The 18,346-nt window shown below is 37.6% G+C and overlaps 1 protein-coding gene across 4 annotated transcripts in view; it reads left to right on the top strand.

The window, feature by feature from the left end:
• The window catches only part of ASXL2 (ASXL transcriptional regulator 2), a 125,602-nt gene that overhangs the window by 42,381 nt on the left and 64,875 nt on the right, over nt 1–18,346 (top strand). For 3 of the 4 annotated variants that reach the window (XM_036262910.1, XM_036262911.1, XM_036262913.1), the window contains exon 3: nt 5,134–5,136. The exons of the other annotated variant lie outside the window; for it this stretch is intronic. In XM_036262910.1, coding sequence (XP_036118803.1) covers nt 5,134–5,136 — 3 coding nt within the window. The remainder of the gene's footprint in view (nt 1–5,133; nt 5,137–18,346) is intronic. 4 annotated transcript variants of the gene reach the window in all.

Below are 18,346 nucleotides of genomic sequence, written 5' to 3'. Positions count from 1 at the left end.
ACCCTTAGGGAAAGTGTTTAGAATTTTGGGGAGCTATTTTTTTTTTTTTAATCCTCACCTGAGGATACTTTTCCATTTATCTTCAGATAGAGTGTGAGGGAGGGAGGGAAAGAGAGGGAGAGAGAGAGAATCATCGATGTGAAATGGACACATCGACTGGTTGCTTTCTGTACAGCCCCAAGCAGGGCTGGGGACAAACTGCAACCGAGGTACATGCCCTTGACCGGAATCGAACCCAAGATTCTTTGATCCTCAGGCTAATGCTCTAATAGCTGAGGTAAGCCGCCAGGGTGGGAGCTATTTTTTAATGGTCACAGTGACTAGAAAGGAGGGAGCACTGTGGCATTTAATGGGCAGGTAACAGAGATGCTAAATGTCTTCCATTGTGTTGGACAACCTTTCACATTAAAGAGTTGTTCAGTATTCCTATTGAGAAATAGTGAATTATGCTGATATATTTGTAAATAAAATATTTTTAGATAAATAGGTATTGCGTGTTTTAGATTTTCATTTTCTTTAATATGAGATTCAATTTGAGATTTTTTTATTGGCCTTTCTTTGCTAATGCAGTTAAAATTTTTGTTTTGATTTGTGGCCAAATGTGAGTAGTCTTGGAATTAGGTTTGCTTTATTAGTATAAAACAATGAAGTATAAATTAGTATATCCCGCTTTATATAACGCATGTCCCTGAAAAATTAAGCATTTGTAAATTAAAACATTAAAATGCATTTGAAGGATTAGCTTTTAAACATATTCTTTGTAAATTATTTAAAAATTTATAAATGATGTATATTTAAGTTATTTATATTAGATTCATGAGATTAAAATTAAAGCATATGGGGGAGAAAAGGGGACATCTCTAATACTTTCAACAATAAAAATGAATAAATAAGTAGAATTAAATTAAAGCACAATACTCATTTAATCACATATCAATTTGTGTAAGGTTATAGGAGAAGAGGGTAAGTGATTATTGTGACTCTGAGGAATGAATTCTGCTAAGGTAGTCTAATATCCGTTTGTAACACTATTGGGTCTTATAGAATAGGAATGAACTAGAGATTTTATTTCTCTTCATAAAATTAGACTTGATACACACTGGGAAAATAGGTCAGGAAATCTGGTATATAGAGATCAGGACTCCACCAATCTTTTAGGTCAAAATGCCAATTGCAGGGTCATCCAGCCTTAACATAGTAAGGCTCTGTGACTTTATTTATTTATTTATTTTTATTTTTTTATCCTCACCTGAGGACATTTTTGCATTTATCTTCAGATAGAGTGGGAGGGAAAGAGGGAGGAAGAGAGAGACACATCGACTGGTCACAACCCACATGACCCTAACTGGGCCGGTTACAAACTGCAACTGAGGTACATGCCCTTAGCGGGAACTGAACCCAGGTCTCTCTGGTCTGCGGGCCAAAGCTCTAACCGCTGAGCCAGACTGGCCAGGGCTGGCTGTGTGACTTTAAACTTGTCATTTTCATTTCTAGGGAGTAGGTAAGAACAGTAAATAAATAAAGGATAGTAAATTAAAAAACAACAACAACAACAACAAAAAAACAGTGGGAAGAAAGGGAAGAACTTGTGATGCATCTACGTGATCACACTGCAGTTCTAAGTCATTCATAACTTATATTTTCCCAACTTCATGGTACTGTTAGTTCTCACCTCTCTTTAGCATTATTTATCACAGCTGATTATTGCTTTCTTCTTGAAACTGTTTTGTTACTTGAAGTAATCATAAACATTCCTGCTTTCCTTCCTTCCTAAGCTTTTCTTCTCTCTTTTGTTATTATTATTTTTTTATTTTTGGCTCATTACCTTCTCTTCAACTTAAGTGCACTTTTGTCCATTCTCATAGCTTTATATATCATTTTGGACTTGTCAGTTCCCAAATATGTAGGGAATCTGCTTCCCACCAGTTTTTGTACATGCTGACCTGTTAGCAAGGAATGTGCTTTCCTTCACTTAACTCTTACGTACTTTTCAGATGTCATTTTGAATATGTCTTTTTCAGAAAACTTTGACTGACTCTCTGGTCTAAATGACATTTTCCTTTTTTAGTTTGTTACAGTGTTCTGTGTTGATGCTTCATTATACTTAAGGTTTTAAAATTAAATATTTTTGCAAAATATACATAGCATACAAGTTACCATTTTAGCCATTTTTAAGTGTACAATTCAGTGTTATTAACTATAACCACAATGTTGTGCAACCATTACCACTACCTATCTCCAGAACTTTTCCATTATTCCCCCAAAACACTCTGTACCAAATGAACAATAACTCCCTATTCTCCTCTACTCTCAGCCCCTGGCAACCTCTATTACACTTTCTGTCTATAAATTTGCCCAGTCTGGGTATCATATATAAGTGAAATTGTACAATATTTGTCCTTTTGTGTCTGTCTTATTTCACTTAACATGTTTTTAAGGTTCATGTATGTAGCATGCATCAGAATTTCATTCATTCTTAAGGCTCAGTAACATTCCATTGAGTGTATATACCACCTTTTATTTATCCATCTGTTAATGGACATTTGGACTGCTTTCACTTTAATATATTTTAAAATAAAACAATGTAGTATAGAATAATAAATATTAAGCAAGATTCTTCAGAATGGGTGAATAGATAAAAAACTACAAAGGGAAAAAGAATTGAAAGCCATGAATTGAGGACTGAGAAATAAAAACAAAACTGTAAGAAACAGCACAGCTTCACTAGGGCAGTGACATTGTCTGCTCTTCCCCTTCCTTCTGCCCCCATAATGTTTGGCACATACAGGTAGTGAAAACTTACTTATTAATGAATATGTGAACTATCGGTGTAGTTATCATTTATTTTCTTAGTGCTGTAATATGTCAAATGGTAGGCCTTTAATGTTTAAAGTGTTTAGAGAAGCCCTGGCCTGTTTGGCTCGGTGGTTAGAGTGTCGGCCGCGGTTAGAGAGTACCAGGTTCAGTTCCAGCTAAGGGCATGTATCTCGGTGGCAGTTCGTCCTCATCCCCAGTTGGGGTCGTGTGGGTGGCAACCATTCGATGTGTCTCTTTTACATCGATGTTTCTCTCTCTCTCTCTCTCTCTTTCTCTCTCTCTCTCTCTCCCTCTCTCCTTCCTGTTCTATTTGAAGATAAATGCAAAAATGTCCTCTGGTGAGGATAAAAAATAATAAAGTTTTTAGAGAGGTTATAGAATGGAATGGATACTGTGATTATTGAAAATGTACTGTTTTTTGCAGTTTTACTTCTCAGTCCTCACTACATGGCTTTCAACTCTCCCTTTGTCGTTTCTTTTTTTTTTCTTCTTTTGTTTCTTTTTATTATTATTATTATTATTATTGTTACAGATGTTTCTCCTTTTTCCCCCTATTGACACCCACCTCCTCATCCCTCCCTTTGTACTTTTTTGTCTGTTCACACATTTTGAAGACTCTTGCTTAATTTTTATTATTCCATACTATATTGTTTTATTTTAAAATACATTAAAGTGGAAGTAGTCCAAATGTCTATTAACAGATGAGTGAATATATAAAAGGTGGTATATACATTCAGTGGAATGTTATTGAGCCTTAAGAATGAATGAAATTCTGATACATGCTACATGGATGAACCTTAAAAACATTTTAAGTGAAATAAGACAGACACACAGGACAAATATTGTACAATTTCACTTATATGTGATACCCAGACTGGGCAAATTTATAGAAGCGGAAAGTGTGATAGAGGTTGCCAGGGGTTGAGAGTAGAGGAGAATAGGGAGTTACTGTTCAATTGGTACAGAGTTTTTGGGGGGATGATGGAAATCATGGAGATAGGTAGTGGTAATGGTTGCACAACATTGTGGTTATAGTTAATAACACTGAATTGTACACTTAAAAATGGCTAAAATGGTAACGTGTATGCTATGTATATTTTGCCAGAGCCATCTAACAAAAAAAATATTAAGAATGGCCCTACCTGGTTTGGCTCAGCGGTTAGAGTGTCGGCCCACCGACTGAAGGGTTGTGGGGTCGATTTCTGGACAAGGACACATACCTGGGTTACAGGTTCAATCCCCGGCCCTGGTCTGGGTTGTACAGGAGGCAACCAATTGTGTCTCTCTCACATCGATGTTTTTCCATCCCCTTCTACTCTCTTTAAAAATAAATGGAAAAATATCCTCAGGTGAGGGTTAACAAAATATAATAATAAATAAAAAAATAAAAATGAGCCTGGCTGGTGTAGCACAGTGGTTGAACATTGATCCATGCACCAAGAGGTCGCCAGTTCAATTGCTGGTCAGGGCACATGCCCAGGTTGTGGGCTAAATCCCCAGTGGTGGGCGTGCAGAAGGCAGCCAGTCAGTGTTCTTTCTCATCGATGTTTCTCTCTCTCTCTTTCCCTCTCCCTTCCTCTTTCTCTAAAATCAATAAAAACATGTCCTTGGTGAGAATTAGGGGGAAAAAAAACCCACTAGAAATGAAACCAAGGATTCAAAGAGACAGATGTGTAAATTCAGTGCATTTTGTTTATATACTTGTTTCTAAAATAAATTTTATTTTATGTCACGTCACTGTAATATTAATGGCAAATGGCTGTTATTAGCCATCAATATTTAAAATACCCTTTGAAAAACTTAAGGTATTTCCTTTTTGTCTGAGAATATATATTTTATAGTTAGTAGGAAGACTAACTCAGTGTCCCATTTTGTTCTTATTTTCTTCTGACTAGAGTCCATACTTCTTGTGATTACAAACTATGCTGCCATTGGTCATGAAGTTTTAGGGGCAATTCAAACCCCAGCCACCCAAATCACTCCCACAGCTACTCCCACATAGTTGTTTCTGGGCTTTGGGGGCTTTTTCTTTTTTTAAAGATGTTCTCCGGAGTCTGAGCTATATAGTTCTATAGTTCTCAGGGTCCAGTCAAAAGACAGAAGCTACATGGTAGTTTGAACAGAGAAGTTATTTAGTTAACTGGTTAAGTTATTAACTGGTAACCAGGAATTAACGATTAAAATGTAAAGAGTACACAAAAGAATACAGTAAGAGCAGGTACAGAGAGCAACGAGTACCTCTAGGGCTGAGGCAGTTTGCTCCAGGAAAGAGTAACATTCAAGGAGGCCCCTCCATGTCCCTAGATGTCCATGGAGAAGGTTAGGCTCTGGTCTAAGGTTCACTGGTGCTGTAGCCTGGGAACACATGAAACCGCCTACTGGGTACCAGAAGAACTTTCTGGAAAACCTCCTGCTGGACACCTGTCCAGCCCACTGTGGTGCCAGCTGAGGCACCAGCAGAATCTTCTGGGAAGCTAACTAACTACAGTCATTCTGCTGAATCTCGCTGAAGAGTGAGTGCTACTGAGTGTCCCTCATGTTGCTGAGTGCTGCATGCCACAAGAACAAGCAGGCAAGAGCACATGAAAACCAGAAAGAAAAACATCCCTTCTTTCTGCAGTGTTCCTTCAGCACTCTGACAAAAGTTAACATTGAGCCATTTGGCAAAGGAGAAATGTTTATAGGGTCCAGCTCTGCTATCACAGAGAAGGGTAAAGGAAGTTGGATTTAGAGCTAAAAGTATATAAATTAATAACTGGCACAGAAGCCTTCAATAGGTTTTCCACAGATTAACAGACCACTGAACCTACATACCACTTTTGATTACTTTCTTTCAATCTGGATCCCACCTAAACTGATAGAATGCTGTTCCCTGTAAATAGACATTATATATATTTTTTTTATCCTCACCTGAGGACATTTTTCCATTTTCTGTTAAGATAGAGTGGGAGGGAGGGAGAGGAAGAGAGAGAGAGAGAGAGAGAGAGAGAGAGAGAGAGAGAGAGAAACATCGAAGTGAAAGGGACATATCGAGTGGCTGCCACCCGCACGACCAACCAGGGCCGGGGACACACTGCAACCGAGGTACGTGCCCTTAGCGGGAACCAAACCCGGGTCTCTCTTGACCGCAGGCTGACGCTCTAACCGCTGAGCCAAACCGGCCAGGGCGACATTGAGCAATATTTTATATATGTCTTTTTATATTGATATTGGGTTTTTATAAATAGCATATAGTTTTTTAAAATATAATTTGATAACCATTGTCATAATTAGATTTAGTTTCATTTTATTATTTATTTTCTATTTTTTCTTCTTTTTATTTCACTGTCCCCTCTATTGCCTTCTTTTGAATCATTTTGCAACATATGTATATATGTTTTTATTGATTTTTAGAAAGAGAGGATGGGAGTGGGGGGAGAGGGAGAGAAACTTTCATGAGAGATAAACATCAACATTGTTTGGCTACCTCCTGTATGCCCCCAGCTGGGGATAGAGCCCACAACTTGGGCATGTGCCCTGACCAGGAATCAAACCGGCAACCTATTAGTCTATGGGTCGACATTTAACCACTGAGCCACTCTCGCTGGGCTGCAGTATATTATCTTTATTTTTTTGACTTTTTGGCTGTATCTGTTTGTTTTTTAAGTGGTTGCTTTAGAGATTATAATATATACCCAAACCTTTCATTGACTTCTTACAGTTAATATTTTACCACCTTAAATAAAATGTAGAGCTCAGCTGGTGTGGTTCAGTGGATTGAGCATCATTCCATGGACTAAGAGGTCAGTTCAGTTCCCGGTCAAGGCACATTCCTGGGTTGCGGGAGGCAGCTGATCGATGTTTCTCTCTCACATCAATGTTTCTATCTCTCTTTCCCTTCCTTTCTCTCTAAAAAAACAATAAAAACATATTTAAAACACAATAATAAAATGTATGGTCCTTATAATCATTTTGTTTCCTTTACCCATCCCCCTTTATGTTATGGTTGTCGTATGTGTTACATCCCATACATGGAATTCCCCACTAGACATTGCTACTAATTTTACTTTTCAGTGAAATGGTTGAGAGATTATGTTTACCCACATGTTGACCATTTCTTTTGCTCTTCCTTCTCTTAAGTTCCACATTTTCCTCTAGTATCATTTTCTTTCCGCCTGAAGAACTTTCCTTTCAGTATTTCTTTTAGAGCAGGTCTGCTGATACTTAATTCGCTTAGTTTTTTTTCATCTGAGAATATCTTTTGTTTGTTTTTCCTTCATTTTGAAGAATTTTTTTTGCTGGATATTAAATTCTATGTTGACATTTTTTTTTCCTTCACTATTTAAATAATGCTGCTCCACTGCCATTTGGCCTTTATGATTTTTTTTTTTTTGGTATGTGCCCCTTGCGGAAACTGAATCCGGGACTCTCTGGTCCACAGGCCAACGCTCCAACTGCTGAGCTAAACTGACCAGGGCGCCTTTATGATTTTTTGATGAGAAATCCATGGTTGTTTAAGTTATTGTTTTCATATAAGTAATACTTTGTTTTCTCTGGTTACTTTCAAGATAATTTCTTTGTTTAGTTTTCAGCAGTTTGATTTTTAATGTGTCTAGGTGTGGATTTCTCTTTTTTAAAATTACATTAAGTTTTAGAGAGAGAGGGAGAGACACATTGATGTGGGAGTGAAACATCAATTGGCTGCCTCCTGCCGGGGATCAAGCTTGCAATCTGGGCATGTGCCCTGACCAGGAATCAAACAGGCAACCCTTTGATGCACGGGATGATACCCAACCATCTGAGCTACACTGACTAGGGTTAGATGTGGATTTCCTTGCGTTCAATCTGTTTAGCGTTCATTGAGTTTCTTGAATCTGTAGCTTTGTCTATTACCAAATATGGCAAATGTTCAGCCATTTTTCAAATATTTTATTCTTCACCATGTTCTTTCTCTTTTCCAATGACATAATTATCTCCAAGCATTTTATCAAAGTTCCCTAAATCTCTGCTAATTTTTTCCAATCTTTTTCTGTTCGTAATTCAGAATGGATCATTTCTATTGCTCTGTCATTATATTCCTTGACTCTCTTTTCTGCCTTCCACAGCTATTGAGCCTGTCCAGTGAGATTTTTTAATATTGATGTTATATCTTTTATTTCCAAAATTCCTGTTTTGTTTCTTTTGTATAGTTTTTATTTTTCTTCTGAAAACTTCTGTCTTTTCATTAACTTCAATTTCATTTATCTTTACCACATGACGTATAGTAATAATGAACACTTTAAAGTTTTTGTCTGATAAGTCCATCATTTGAGTAATTTTGGTGTTGGCAACTATTGATTATCTTTTCCTTTGAGAATTTGTCACATTTTTCTGGATCTTTGTTTATGGATAAATTTAAGGTTGTATTCTAGACATTTTGAGTATTATGTTGTTTTGGCTCTGGCTTTCTGTTAAAAATCTGTGGAGAATGGTGATTTCTTTCTTATTTTAAAAATAGGCAATCAACCCAGTTTTTCGCAGTCTACATGGTCTGGCTTACCTCTGTAGGTACTGGATCAACAATCAGTTCAGTTTTCAAAGCCTCTGTTCTGTTTTGGAGCTGTTTCATGCATGTGCCACTTAGGGTTAGTCTGAGATGTAAGCAGTGGTTCAGTTCTCAAAGCCTTTGCTATATTGGTTGGGAGTGTCCCAAGTATGCACTGCTTAGGGATAAACCCAGGCCTTGCATGGGACTTAAAAGGTTTTCTTCTCTAAAGCTCTCTTCTCTCTGGAATCCCCCTCAGTCCTTCTCCCGCCTCTCCCACTCAGGTCTGCAGTGTCCTTTTCCTCTCTCTGACCAGAATGTTACATCTTTTCTCAGAATTTTATCTATACCCTGCAGTTGTACATCTCCTCAACTAGGGCCTGCTCTTTAGATAATGTGGTAAGAGAAAAACCCAGAAATCTCACCCTGCGAGAGTTTAAACAACTATGAAGTTAGAGGGAACAATTCTCATGACCACCCTAACTTAATTTGACCAACTGCATATTTTGGTGGTCCCCAAGGCTAATGTCAAGGCTCAATAATTTACTAGAAGTACTTGTATAACTCAATGAAAATAAATTGTTATACTCATGGTTATGGAAAGGTTACAGAGAAAGGATATAGATTAAGATTAGCCAAGGGAGGAGAGACATATAGGGCAGAATCAAGGTAAAATACCAAACACAGACCTTCTAGTCATCTTTTTCCCATGACTTAGGACAATGATAATTATCAACATCAATATATGATAATGTGCATGGAGTGTTGCCAGCCAAGGAAGCTCACTTGAGCCTTGGTGTCCAGAGTTTTTGGGGGTGGGGGGGAGTCCATCATGTAGGATGATTCATTACCCACATGACTAGCCCCTCTAGAAGTCAACTGATACCATGTGACCCAAGCCTCTACCCTAAATCACATTGCTGGTATGGCTCAAAGCCCCCACTCTAAATTATTATTTATTTATTTATTTATTTATTTATTTATTTATTTTTTTATCCTCACCTGAGGATATTTTTCCATTTTTTGTACAGACAGAGTGGGAGGGAGAGAGAGGAAGGGAGAGAGAGAGAGAAACATTGACGTGAAGGGACACATCAAGTGGCTGCCACCCGCACGACCAACCAGGGCCGGGGACAAACTGCAACCGAAGTACGTGCCCTTAGCGGGAACCGAACCCGGGTCTCTCCGGACTGCAGGCCGACGCTCTAACCGCTGAGCCAAACTGGCCAGGGCTAAATTATAATATTACTATCTGGTTGGCCTCAGGCCCTCATTGGGGCTAGTGATTATCTCATGGAAGTCAGTGGCAAAGTCCAGACCTGTCTTTAGGTAAGGGTAATTCTTTACTACATTCCTCTGTATGAATCAGGCTTTGATTTTTCAGTGTGCTAGCATTCTTAATTTTCAGTGTTTTAGGTAGTTGCTTTTTAAAAATTGACATATAATTCAAATGTCATGAAAGTCACCATTTTAAAGCATACAGTTCAGTGGTTTTATTTAGTACATTTACCCAAAACATTTTCATCACCACCAAAAGAAACCTTGTATTCATTAGCTGGTCAGTCCCCTTGTTGGCCTCTTCCCCTATGCCCCAGTCCTAGGCAACCACTAACCTTTCTATCCATGGATATTTCAATTTTGGATCGGAATTATATAATATGTGAACGGCTTCTTTCTCATAGCATAATGATTTGTAGGTTCATTTATGTTGTAGCATTTATCAGTACTTCATTCCTTTATTGCTGAGTAATATTCCATTATGTGCATGTGACACATTTTGTTTATTTATCTATTGGTGGACATTTGGGTTGTTTCCACTTTTTGGCGGTTGTGAACAGTGCTAATATAAATATTTATATACAGATTTTTGTGTGGGAAGGTGGTTTTTATATTTTTGTCTACAGTTTTTAGTTGTAATTAGTCGGGGGTGGGGGGGAGACACACACACACAGACACAGACATACACACAGACAGAGACAGAGACATACTGGCTGTTTTGAGCCTGCTCTGTCTTCACTAACACCAGAAGTCCTAGTCAATTTTAAATGATGAAGATTGGATTGAACTTTAAATTTCATGGAACCTTTCTTGATTAATCCACAGATTTAAAGTCAGAACCATTGTGTTTTTTTGGCTTAGAATAGTATTCTAGATTTTGGTGTAGCCTTTATTTTCCAGTGCATTCTAAATTGCAATAAGGGGGACTATTATCAGAAATAGTCTGGTGTAGACCATCTAACACAAGTGTTTTATGACTAGGTGTTGGAATCTCAGTGTTGACTGGTTGCATAATTAGAGCCTGATTTTCTTACCATATAAGTGAATGAATCAAATAGAATGCAGCAAACAGTGTGAATCCATTGGCATAGTGAAATAAATGTTTAAGCATTGATCTGTCCAAATGTGTGTCAGTTTTCAAAGGGAATTAATACACATTCCTCAAACATTTGCCTTTGATAATTACCAGATGATAGGTTGTCTTATTTATGTTTTAGGTAAATATAAGTTATGAAAATGGACTGCAACAGTTGAGAGTTTGAAGGGATTAAGGAGACTAATAAAGAGACTGTTATAGTAGATTAGACAGAATATGGTTGTGATTTGTATTAGGATGAAAGTAAGTAGAGCTGGGGAGAATAGACATATTTGAGATAACATGTATCAGGACTAGCTGATGGATTGGGAAGTGAAAAGTAGGAAGAAATAAAAAATGATTTCTAGGCTTCCTGATTGAAATGCTGCCATTCACTGTAGAGAGGAAGAACTGAGAAATAAACTGATCAGATTAGGGGGTTACTTAATAAAGGAATCATTGGGCATAGATTGTGGATTAAAAAAAAGGTTTGAACCTCATAAGGGGTCAGGAGGTATTCAAGAGTGGGGAATGGTTTTGTTATAAATATCAAGACAGCAATTAAAAGGTAGCAGTGATCTGGAGCTGTAGAGTAGTATTTATTTATTTTCAGAGATTAATGTCTAACCTCTAGTTTGGATTTTGATGAGTAAATATTTCCTGGTACATTATAAAATCTAAAAATCCCTTTTATTTTGTGATAATATACTTTGACTTATGTTACAGTCTTACATTTTTAAGTTAGATACCAAAGATAGTTCCTTTTTTAAAAAAATTTTTTTTCTTTATTGATTTTTGGGAGAGGAAAGGAGTGGGAGAGAGAAACATCAATGAGAGAGAACATCGATTGGCCGCCTCCTGCATGCCCCCCACTGGGGATCTGGCCCACAACCTGGGCATGTACCTTGACCAGGAATCTAACCAGTGACCTCCTGGTGCGTGGGTTGACGCTTAACCACGGAGCCACACCGGCTGGGCAAAGCATTTGTTCTTTATGGGGAAAAAAACCTGGAAAGGAAGACAGTGCTATTTATTTGGTAGTACTGACAAATTTGGGAACAAGCAGATGATTTGGACATACATTTCTTGCAAATGAAATTGAGTTAGTTGCTGTACAGTGGGATGCTCCTGATTAACAATACCCCCCAAGTGGGTAATCTCTTTTGCATTCTTCATCCTCTCCTCCCTCCCCAACCCCTTGTTCAAATGAGTCACATTATTCAATCTTATAATGTTATAGCTGGAAAAGATAATTAGAGTATATAGTTACATCTCACTTTATTATTGAAGAATTAAGGCCCATGGAGATTGAGACTTGGCTAGGGTCATATAGCCACCCCAGTGAAACTAGAAACTGAGGCTTACTGCTTCTTCTGGTTTTGCTCTTTTCAGTATATCATACCAGCTCTACATCCGTAGTTCTTCCTACCGTTCTGATTAGCATATGTGCTCTATCATTTTTCAAATCAAACTTATATCATGTGCTGACACATAACAATATCAGGTTAGTTGGTTTCTAACTGTGAATTACTTTCTGGAAGAATTTGAAAATAAAACTGCAGCCATTTTACTAATAACTTGGCTTCTGAAACAGGCAGTACATTTTTTATGAATTTACCCTCGTAAATACTTACATTGTTGTTATGCACAGCTCAAAATTGTTACCTAGCAAGGAATTTTTCTTAAATGTTTCAGTCTGTATGCCAAGCAAGCTCCTTTGGAGTTGGAATTGTAAACAACTCAGGGAACCATATAGCAAAGACCATGCTCAATAAACATTCGCCAGATTGAAATTGACCTCTTTGGAGGCGGCTCTGTTGCACCTGATTAGTATTAGTATGTTTACTTGTGAACAAAATAATCTCTCTTACATAGTATTAAAGTGTGTGCTCAACTCACACCAAAAAAACGAATCCCATCACCTAATTCCCCCCACCTCTTCTTATGTAAAATTATATAAATTGTTGACAGCACGGGAAAAGTCAGCATTCTCTATTTACAGCAGAAATCATTATTTCCACAGAGTAGATCATTTGACTATTTGCTAAGCTGAATTGCCTTGAGGTGATTTCATTAATAAGAGCTCAATTTAAGAATGAAGAACATTATGAAATTGGCTATCTTATTTTCATAAGGTTAGGTGATACTTTTGAGTTTGGCCTGCATTTTCTTTATCTGCTAGTTGCAGATAAAGCCCACAAACCTTGTCAGGGTGTCAAAAAGGACTGATAAACAACAACAAAACCAAAATGCTTGGATGTTGGCAGAAAACATTCCTATCCATTGTTAATTAAGCTTCACAGTGAGTTCCATTATGGATCAAAGGGAAGCTACTAAACCTTAGAGTCCATAGCTGTTGGCTTTATGATGGCTTCTTGAAATTGAAATGCATGGGAAGAATATTAAAGAATGGGGAATATTCATTGTATCCACATTTAAGCATACACTACTGTAATAGTTTTACTCAGCCACATAAATAGGCTACTGCAACTGTGTAGACTGTTCAGCTGAATTTAATTGTGTTGTTAGACACAGTGATATTTTGGGCTAACTTGTAAATTCTGAAGAAGATATCAATGTTTTATGTAGCAAAGTGGGAAGGGGAGGGGGCTGATTTGAAGAATATGGACATGCTGGGAGGGGAAGGGAGAGTTTATTTTTTTGGCTTTGTTGTGCTTTGTAAAGAAAAATTAAAAGCTCTTTTTTTCCCTTTTTTCATTTTCTTGGGGTGCATTCCAACTCCAGAAGGTAAGAAGTATTATTTTGTTCTAAAGAAGTATTATACATTTATAAAGTTCTCTTTTACAAATTTAATTGAACTTACCTTTGGATGCATGATTTTTACTTTATGAAATAATATAGTCTAATTATTCTAGAGTGATATTACTATGTATATGTTTTATTATATGCATTTTTTTGTTCTTGCTGTTTGTAAGCGTTATTTTGTCATAATTTTAGAAACTCAGTCTACATTTAATTTTATTAAAATTATCATTTGACTTCTAGCATTGGGATACCCAGTATCCTGTAGATTAATAATGAAATATTTATGAGATTGGAAATATGTGAGGTAACATTTGCTTTTGTTCAGCACTTATAAAATGCTATGCCACTTCCTTCTGGTCTCTGTGATTTCAGATGAGAAATCTGCTGTCATTGAATTAGTGTTTTCCTGTAGGTAATGAATTGTTTCTCTCTACTTTTGGGCTTTAAATATTTTTTTTTAATTTAGTGTTTAGTAATTTAATTATGCTGTGTCTTGGTGTGTGGACTTCTCTGAGTGTTCCTTTTTCAATTCCCTGAGTTTCTTGAATATGTAGGTTTATTTCTCACTAAATAAAAGAAATTTTCAACCATTAATTCTTTTTTTACTCTTCACCTGAGGATATTTTCCCATTTATCTTCAGGTAGAGTGGGAGAAAGAGAGAGGGAGAGAAATGAAGAGAGAGAGAAACATTGATGTGAGAGGGTCGCATCGACTGGTCACCTCCCACTCGAACCCAGCTGGGTCTGGGGACTGACTGCAACCGAGGTTTGTGCCCTTGACCAGAATCGAACCTGCGACTCATCGGTCCGCGGGGCCAGTGCTCTAACTGCTGAACCAAACCGGCCAGGGCTCAACCATTAATTCTTTAAATCCTTTTCCTCCTTTCCTTCTTGGACTCTGATGATATAAACTTTGCATTTTTTGTTATTATCCCACAACTTCCTGAGTTTCTGTTAATTCTTTTCAGTGTTACTTTCTCTGTTGTTCACACTGGGTAAATTTTATTGTTCTGTCCTCAAGGTCATTGATTCTATTTTGTTATCTCCATTCTACTATTGAGCCCAGCCAGCAAGTTTTTTGTTTTTTGTTTTTTAAATCCAGCAAGTTTTTACATTTCTTCTTATACTTATCAGTTCTATAATTTCTGTTTTTTTGTTATAGCTTCTATTTCTTTGCTTGTATTTGCTGTATTTTTCATTTATTTTAAGAGGATATATAACTGCTTATTGAAACATTATTATGACAGCTACTTTAAAATTCTTGTCTTAGACCGACCAGTGTGGCTCAGTGGTTGGGCATTGACCCATGCACCAAGAGGTCGCAGGTTCAGTTCCTGGTCAGGGCTCATGCTCAGGTTGTGGGCCAAGTCCCCAGTGAGGGGCACATAGAAGGCGACCAATTGATGTTCTCTGTCATTGATGTTTCTATTTCTTTTTTTTTTTTTTTATCCTCACCCGAGGACATTTTTCCATTTTTTGTTCAGAGAGAGCTGGAGGGAGAGAGAGGAAGAGAGAGAGAGAAACATCGACGTGAAGGGACACATCGAGTGGCTGCCACCCGCACAACCAACCAGGGCCGGGGACAAACTGCAACCGAGGTACGTGCCCTTAGCGGGAACCGAACCCGGGTCTCTCTGGACCGCAGGCCGACTCCAACTGCTGAGCCAAACCGGCCAGGGCGATGTTTCTATTTCTTTCTTCCTCTTCCTTTCCTTTCTCTCAAAAATCAGTAAAGAAAAAAATTTTTCTTTTTAATTAAAATAAAATAAAATTCTTATCTTTATAATTTCAACATCTGTCTCGTTGTTGATATCAGTTGATTGTCTTTTCTCATTTAGGTTGTGATTTTCCTGGTTCTTGGTATGGTGGGTGATTTTTCTATTGAATCTTGGATATTTTAGCTATCATGTTAGGAGATGTTGGATCTTATTAAATTTAAGTCTTTCATTTAAGCAGGCATTCACATTGTGCGGGTTTACCATGTGAGTCTTGGACTCTTATGGTAGACTGTGTTCTTGTTTTATCTGGTGACACAGAGGTTCCCAAAGATCTTTGCTGCTGCTTTCTGAGGGAAGTGAAAAGAGTTGGCTGCCTAATCCTTTTAGATGTGGGAAAAAGGGAATCTCTAGTGTATGGGAACAGAGAGGCTTCTTGAGTCAGGTTCTTGTGACAGGACCCCTCCTTGTGCACTGGGTTGCTCAGCATTTCAGGGGAGGGGGCTGTGGTCTCAATTCCACAAGGACAAAGAGGCTTCCTGAGCTGGGCTGCTTCTTATGGTCTGATCCCACTTGCTGGTGCCTCCTTGCATCTCCTATTTTAGTCTTTATTTTTGCTGCTTGAGGTAAGAGAACTTGCTCAGTCAAAGCCATTTAATTATATAAGCTTTACTATAACTCGAAGTTACTTCTATGAGTTGGAAAATGCCAGTAATTGGTAAAGTTAAAGAATCAGTTGACTCTTTAAAAACTCAGAATCGTGACATAAGTGGCTATGTCAAGACTGACAGCTATTGTTGAGAAGCAGACTATAATTGGAATAATAAATTTCTTTACTGTTTAGATGTATGAACTGTATTGCCAAATGAACAAAAATACCAAATAGGACAAAGATATAAAATCACATCAAATTCTTAATTTTTGATGTATTTAAATCTGTTAAATTTTATTCTCTCGCTAGCTCTTTGTTTCAGAACTATGTCCATAGCTTATATCGACAAATAGTTTATTTTTATTTTCTGTTTCCACACCAGTACTTCTTGGCTCCAAATAGTATGTCCTCATATACAACCATCTATATCTCTTTAGTTCAGAGGCACATAATTTTTAGGAACTTGGTTCAGCCAGTTAAGAAATCTTTGCATACTTTTCAGCTGAAGTAAAGGCACTTGATATTTCTTTATATGCAGTAGTTACTGGGTGACCTTTTAGGAGCATTATATTTCTCTTAAAGTCAATTTTTTATATTTATGACTTATTCTTATAAGATTGAAATGAGAGATGCTCTTAGTGAACCAGTTGTGGAAATGGCCATGTTTTAAGATAGGATTCAGGTACTTTAAGCATATGATCTATTTAATCATGAGCAAACCCTCTGACGTCTTTATTTCATAGACAAAAACGATGAAATAGAGATAAAACTTGAACTCACATCTGTCTGACTCAAAAACACAAGTACTCTTTATGTTGCCTCACTTTTGAGTAAGATCAGGATATTGGGTAAGGCTCTTTTTTTTTTTAATTCTCACTCGAGGATACTTTTTTCCATTTTTATCTTCAGATAGAGTGGGTGGTGGGGGGAGAGAGAGAGAAACATTGATGTGAAAGAGACATCGATTGGCCACCTCCCGCAGGTCCCCGAACAGTGCTAGGGACCAAACCTCAACTGAGGTACGTGCCCTTAACTGGAATCGGACTTGCAACTATTTGGTTCGCGGGCCGATGCTCTACCACTGAGTCAAACTGCCAGGGCTGAGTAGGGCTCTCAATGAACTGTTTCATAGTTCACTTCAGGTAAAAAGTTACAGTGTTCTCTAAGGTCCTTCTATACCAAGAATGTGATGATCTAATCTAAATAAAATGGAATCTTATTTTATATATATGTATATATTTTCCCTCTTATTGATTTTAGAGAGAGAGTAAGGGAGAGAGAGATAGAAACATTGATAAGAAAGAGAACATCAATTGGCTGCCTCCTGCATGCCCCTCACCGGGGATTTGGCCCACAACCTGGGCATGTGTCCTGACCGGTAATCGAACCAGTGACCTCCTGGTGCATGGATCGACGCTCAACCACTGAGCCATACCAGCTGGGTGTGTGTGTATATACATACATATTTTAATCCTCACCTGAGGATATTTTTCCCATTGATTTTTGAGAGAGTTGGAAGAGAGGGCTGGAGAGAGAGAGAAACATCAGTGTGAGAGCGACACATTGATTGTTTGCCCCCTGCATGCACCCCAACTGGGGCCAGGGATCAATCTTGCAACCCAGGTATCTGCTCTTGACCAGGAATCGAACTTGCACTCCTTTGGTGTGCATGCCAGTGCTCTAACCATTGAGCAACACTGGCCAGGGCTTGTTCTATATACTTACTTTAAAATAAAACATAATCACTGGATTCTTTTTTCCTCCCTCCCTTCCAAACATTTTTGCTGACATCTTAATGGTAGCAGACAAATTATGCTTTTTAAAAAATAATAGTGGAGAAAGGATAATAATACGATAAAATGAAGATTTATAGTGAAGTGAAGTATTAAGAGGACAGAGAGAATTTATAAGCAAATTTTACAAAGAAACTGTGTTTGTCTTTACGACCTCCCTCTCCAGGCTTTTCCTAGGTTGCTGTCTTATTTGTTTTGTTTCAATGGTCTATTAATACAGACCTCTCATTTTGTGGTTCCAGTTGGGCATCTCCAAAAATGCCTGTTTAAAAATTTCCCTTCATACCCTTTTTCCTCTCTCCAGTGGTTTTACTCTCTTTTGTTTTATGGTATATTTATGAATGAAAACATTTTGAAGAAACGAATTCACTAAAGTATGGATGAGTCATGCCTAGCTGGTGTTGCTCAGTGGTTGAGCATTGATCCATGCACCAAGAGGTTGCTGGTTTGATTCTGGTTGGGACACATGCCTGGGTTTCCAGCTTGATCCCCAGTGGGTTTGTGCAGGAGGCAGCTGATTGATGTTGATGTTTCTCATCGATGTTTCTATCTTTCTCCCTTCCTCTCTCTATTAAAAAAAAATCAGTAGAACCATATTAAAAAAATTTGGATGAGTCAGATGCTATTTTTTATATTTAAAGTCTACATTTATGTTATTTCTTTTTAAAAAGTAGATTAATTGTAAACCCAAATGGACTTCTTAGAAGAATTGCAGGTAGTATTTTTTGTGTGTGTGATAAATCTTAA

This window comes from Molossus molossus, unplaced genomic scaffold (assembly GCF_014108415.1).
Source record: "Molossus molossus isolate mMolMol1 unplaced genomic scaffold, mMolMol1.p scaffold_m16_p_15, whole genome shotgun sequence".
NCBI classification, from domain to species: Eukaryota; Metazoa; Chordata; class Mammalia; order Chiroptera; family Molossidae; genus Molossus; species Molossus molossus.
The sequence above is the reverse complement of the archived record's forward strand: the minus strand, read 5'-3'. Positions and strand labels throughout refer to the sequence as shown.